This window comes from Euprymna scolopes, chromosome 39, assembly GCF_053919585.1.
Source record: "Euprymna scolopes isolate OS-2025 chromosome 39, ASM5391958v1, whole genome shotgun sequence".
In the NCBI taxonomy this organism is placed as follows: Eukaryota; Metazoa; Mollusca; class Cephalopoda; order Sepiida; family Sepiolidae; genus Euprymna; species Euprymna scolopes.
This window is the reverse complement of record NC_136520.1, coordinates 33012377-33018376: the sequence shown is the minus strand read 5'-3', so window position 1 is coordinate 33018376 and position 6000 is coordinate 33012377. Positions and strand designations below refer to the sequence as shown.

Here is a 6000-nt window from a genome sequence, read left to right as displayed (position 1 = left end):
AAAAGCAATAATCACTTCTTTAAATGATATCTGATATGATCATGTTTGTAGACCTAACAAAGGTTTTTAACTCTATCAGAAATGTTACATGAAGAAAAAAATTCACTGAGGTAATGGTGACTGATTACTCACCGGCCTCCACGAATAAAAAGTTTGTCTGAAAGTTTTATTAAGAAGTAGAAATTTATTTAACGACGAAAGCATGGAATCCTATCCTAAGGAAATGAAACAAAACTTCTTCATCTATTATTTCTTTTGTTAATTACTGCAATACTTGGTTGCAATTATGTCACTTATCATTGTAAGGAGAAAAAGAAATTAAAATAAACCGCAAAATAAGCAAAAAAGAAACCATCCCGAAAACAAATGAAGTTTTTTGTTTCATTTTGATAACAAAAAAAAAAAACAAGTAAATAGGAATAGAAGAACAAATAAAAAAGACAAAAAAAAAATAAATAAAACTGTGTGAATTCGATAATAGAAAACACTGAGAAAAATGGAGAAAAAAACAGAAAACTTATACATATTTATCACCAAAAAAGAGCATGGAAAAATATAAAAAAAAGATAAAAACAGTAAAATAAAGAAGAAGTGAACGTAAAAATCACATAAATAACCCTGTGTAAATGTTAAAACTTTCCAAAAAAAATAAAAAAACGATCCGATGCATGGGCGTGAATGTTAAACCCATAGGTTACAATGTGGACCCTTTTATCCATTGCTCCATGAAGACGTCATCGAAATAACGAAACATAAATAACATTGAAAAAGCCAAGTACGTCCAAGAATGGAATAATGCTGCCATATCTGGGCAGGAGCTGCTAAAAACAGCCTATCCTGCCTTGACAGAGTACAAAATAGACTTTGTAGCTTAGTGGGGATGCCCTTTTCTCTTCCCTGCAATCTCTCTCCCACAGAAGAGACGTTTCTTTGTTTTATCGTTATTGCCATGGCAGATGCTCGTCTGAACTCCAATCTCTGGTCCCCCTTTGCCAATCTTTTACAAAAAACACCCATCTAGCTGAATCCACTGTCAAAAACTTTCCCCACTCTTTATCTATGCCTAAATCAAAACGTAGATTCCATGAACAAAGCTTCTTTCTTAGAACTGCACGCCTGTGGAACTCTGTTCCGTCTGTCTGCTTCCCTCCTGACTACAACTTGGATGTCTTCAAGTCCAACGTAAGCAAATTCCTGATGAACCGCCCCCTTAAGTAGACACTTTAAATATTCACACTAACGTACTGTACTTACAATAACTCTTATCCCTGAGTGGCTTCCGGGCCTCGATAAGTGGTGACCACCTTGTAAAAAGAAAAAAAAAATAACGTCATGTTTTATTCTATTTTAAACAATTCAAGGAAGGCCGGTAGACATTCATGCGCGGTTGCCGAAAGGAACAATTTTTTTGCGACCCTCACTGAATTTGTTGTTTTCAATAACGAAAATAAGCAAACATGGAATAAATAATGAGCTCCTCTCCTCCCACAAGAAAAAAATGAAAACTCTTTTAGGAAGAGATTCGGCGGAAGTTTATGTAATGCCCCCCTCCCTGTAAATTCCATAATTTACATTTTTTTTAAAATATTTAACGTTAAACTCATTAATTATAAACTTAACTTTCAGAAAAAAAGAAAAAGTATATAAATGAAGAAAAAAAAGACATATTTTTATGACTTTTATTTATGAGGATCAGTTTTCAGTTAAAACGGGCTTAGAGGGGAGGGTCAATTTCATAGACATACGCTAGAGATTTGTTCATACTTTCATCTCATAAGTTTTGGTGATCGATCCAATGATATTTTGTATTAGTTCAAATGATTAAAGGCAGAAAGCTAAGACGTTTAAAACGAAGAAACGGTATTTTCATTAGATATAAACATCACCAGTGGTAGCTGCGCTAACCCATCTATATGGAAGTTACAAGGTTTTTAATTTGTGTAACATTAAAGTAAATTATAAATGATTTATGGAAATGCGTGAAGATCGAGCAGCCATCTTGAATAAGGGCTTATGTGTTCGTTTTTTGTATGATTCAGAATAATAGAATTTCAAGGTAATAGCCAATGAGAATAGAAGGAATGTTACTGGGAAGAAATCATTATTTTTGAATAGTAAAGTATAATGGAAGTTGTATTTGTACGAGTGTTTAATCTAGTTAATAAGGGTGTTAGGTCTACATAGTTGTAATGGTTATATATTTACCCGGTCTTGTCTGGGAGAGTGGGAGGACTTATCAGGTTGAGGGGAAAATACAAACTACTTCGCCTATAGATCTGGGCAATAGTGATGATGCCTCTCCTAGGATGCAGTACACGATTTAATTATATAGAATAAGCATGCAGGAAATGACATAGCGTATTGAAGACGGGGGTTGACGGTTAAGACATAATAAATTTCTATGTGGCATCTGTTAATGAAAACCTACGGCAATTTGGTGCAGAGAGGAAGTTCTGCAATTAAAATATTATATACAGGATTACTGATTCCCTTGTTGTATTGAATTCTATAGTTGGTTTTCTTAGTATAGGTCTTTGTTGTTAAGCAAATCCACTGCTTCTTTAAGTCGTCTTACTTGCCACTATTCTTTGCTCTACAATTTTTTACTTTGTCCCATAAGGGTAAATGATTTCCAGTTTCCCACCATATGTGGTCAGCCACACTCGACTTTTCAACATCTCCACATATTACAGATTTCCTGTGTTCTTCTAACCATGCTTTTAGTGGGTGACATATCTCTTATTTATATATTTTATCCATATTTACTGAAATTGCATTGTCATAACTTTTTCCATAGACTGCTTGATTCGCACAAGATGCTTTCAGAGATTTGAGTTACTCCTGAATACCGTCTTGATGTCCTATGAATTACATATTCTTTATAAATCTTTTTTTCAACAAGTTCTACGTGTATGATATACAAACTGTGATGAGTTTTCAGGTAACGCTTTTTGGTGTTTGATCCAGATTTCTTGGAGCTAATCTCATGCTCTCTGGATAATTGTTTTAGTGGAGGGTTCCTCTTAAATTGCCCATCTCCTCTTGATATGCATTGCTGTTACTACATATTCCCTTTGTTCAGTGTGGAAGGCAACGGACGATTCCTTTACATTATATGGATGATAGGAGTTGAAGTTTAGAAAGTTGGCTTTCTCACAGATGCAAACATGGCGACCAGTGAAAGCAATACGGAATACAATAGATAATAAAGGTTTGAATATCATTGCCCTAAGAATAATAAATGAAATATCCTTTCTATACGAGTTGTGCATGTGTATTCATTAAGGGGTTCCAATATGGGGGATCGATTTTATTTTTCTAACAAAGGAGTCACGACTTATCAAAACCCATTTAGAAACTAAGCACCCCTTACAAATAATGAAATTTTTGCTTTTTTTCAAAATTATTTCATATGGTAGGACCAATCAATAATAATTCAGTGAAAAAAGATGAAAAGAAAAATACAAGGGTGATGCATTGTGTAGGTTCACCCTAGTTTTTTTTTTCTTTTTTGTTAAGAGCCTTAAAAATATCAGGAAATAATAATTAAGTAGTATTTAACGGTAAGACATTATCAATGCAAATCTTATAAAAAAATATGGAAATTGGGAAGTTATAAATTTTAAGCCCCACCTCACCTCCCAATGTTTGAAGTGTTTCTTCGTGTTTTTAAAATGTTTGGAACTTATGATCTGCCTCCCCCTGCCACTCAATTTGAAAAAATTCTAACGATTACATGTCTCGTTTGCCGCTTTGTGGCCAAAGAAGTTGGTGATCATTTTACATTAAATGTATACAGGAAACTGATCCCTCACTCTAAAAGTTAACTTTTTTTAAATTATTATTTTTTAATTCCTTTCTTTCATATTTTCTTTAAAGGTCGTTGAAATATATTAGTCAAAAAGGAGATTTTGATCTCTTTGAAGGAGGTAAACTATGCGTAAAAAATACCAAAACGAAAGCAGATAAGTCCACAATAATTCAAACTTGCGAGATCATCTTTGTTAACGATGCTTACGACTTCATATAAATCGCTAAAAATCGTTTAATGATTTTATTTTCATTTAAAGAAAATATTTGATGACGTTACGTGACTCTTAGAATATGCCATTTTCGTTCCGTAACGGGTACGTACATTCATAAAGATTTTTTACAGTTTTAATTAGGTTGAATTCTTGACAAGTATCAAAAATAATTTATGTCATTAACAATAACGTTTATGAACAAAGAAAAAAAAAACTAAAGATCTACCGAAAGTAAAAATTCTTAAAAAAAAGTATTTGTGCGAAAACTCTCAGTATGATATAACACCCACCCACGTGGACATTTGTAAAACTCAGAAAAATAAAAATAAATTTGATGTTTTGTCGGAAAATAATTATATAATTTTTTTTTCTGTTAAACAACATAGCAAGACAAACAACAAAATCGGTTCTAAAATGTAACAATTTTAAAATAAGAAAGCGCCATAGAAAACCACGTGGTCGGAGATATGGAACTTGTCGAGAAGCGAACGAACGAGCGCATTTCATAATGTTTGAAAACAAAAAACAAAAAAAGAGGGGTGTAAGCATGCAACAGATGCCCCACCACTCGAGTAACGGCGTGTTATATCTTTGTTAAAACAGGAAAATTGATTTTTTTTTCTTCTTTCGCTTTTAAATAAACTCTCAATAATTAGAATTCATATTTCAACCTTTTAAACAGACTTATCAGTTTGGCATAGATGCGGGTCTATGTTGTGCATCCCTATTTCTAGTTTTGGTAGCGCCTACGTAAGAAACGTATCATTGCGCTTCGCGTATATACTTTTTTGGAGGGGGGCGGTAAGGAATTTCTAACTGTGTTTTTATTGTTTTGTTTTTGTTTTTAAATATAGTACCAGCTCTAAAGTTAGTATTAAGATACCTGGTTTCTATTTATTTTCCAACTGTGTTAAACGTTGGATTTTTCTATTTTCTGTGGTTGCAGCTGGGATATGTTTAAGTTGTATGTCGGCAATTTGCCGTCTGATATTACGAATGAGAGCCTTCATGGTTTGTTCCAGGGTCACGGCATAGACACCAGTTACGTCTTGCTGAAGACCAACTACGCTTTTGTCGACTGTCCAGATCAAATTAACGTGGACAAAGCAATTAACAAACTGAACGGTAAGAAGACGATGCTGACAAAAATACCTACTTTTGTTTTTTTTTTGTTTTTTTTTTGTGTGTGGTAGTGTGTGTGTGTAACGGTTCAATTGTACGATAGGGGCACTTAAAGAGAAAGAAAACACAACTTCTCTATTTCACCTACTTTTGCGCACGCTTTTTGGATAAAACTGTTTGTTGGTCTAAAGTTTCATCTTTAATCCCGAAATAAAATTCTTATTCACTTAAGGTTTTAGAACCTTCATTTAATATTTTAATTACTGACGGCCATGTTTTAATTTATTATTTACACCAAAAATATTAAATTACACCCAAAACAAACTTAACAAACTTTAATTCTTTTTACATAGACAATTTCTGGCTGTGCTTATAGGATCCTTTTAGCTTTCGGTATTCTCTGTAAAATTCGATAACGATTTACAACACTCGAAACCTGACCACACAAGTTCTTTTTCTTGAAAAATAACTTATTCTGATCCATTTAAATGCAATTTAAAGTATTTAAAACCTAAATATTAACTAATTTAGTACTGACGAGTATGTGATTATAATTTTAATTTTTTTTCAAAAAATAAAGTTTAAATTATAGACTTTTAGAAGCAGAGCAACACTTTAAAGACCAAATTTATTCGTATGTTCATTTTTTTTTCTCTGCAGTACAATTAAATTTTCTCGCCCGAGGAGATTAAAAATAATAAAAGAACTTGTGCACTTTTGTTACCGTGCTGAAATGTTTAGAAAGCCATTTTTAACATGGGGAGGGAGGGTTTTGTAATTATTCCGTACTTTCACCTAATAGTTTAATAACAATATCGTAAAACTTTAACTTAAATACTATTAAAAAAAATAG

The 6000-nt window shown here is 32.8% G+C and overlaps 1 protein-coding gene across 4 annotated transcripts in view; it reads left to right on the top strand.

Annotated features, from left to right (window-relative positions):
- Positions 1-4792: 4792 nt before the first annotated feature.
- The window catches only part of LOC145263724 (insulin-like growth factor 2 mRNA-binding protein 2), a 186993-nt gene continuing 185785 nt past the window's right edge, over positions 4793-6000 (top strand). Inside the window, exon 1 of one of the 4 annotated variants that reach the window (XM_080120696.1) lies at positions 4793-5150. In XM_080120696.1, the coding sequence (XP_079976822.1) occupies positions 4979-5150 (172 nt within the window). In that variant the 5' untranslated portion in view covers positions 4793-4978. The remainder of the gene's footprint in view (positions 5151-6000) is intronic. The other 3 variants (XM_080120694.1, XM_080120695.1, XM_080120698.1) reach the window with 3 other exon arrangements.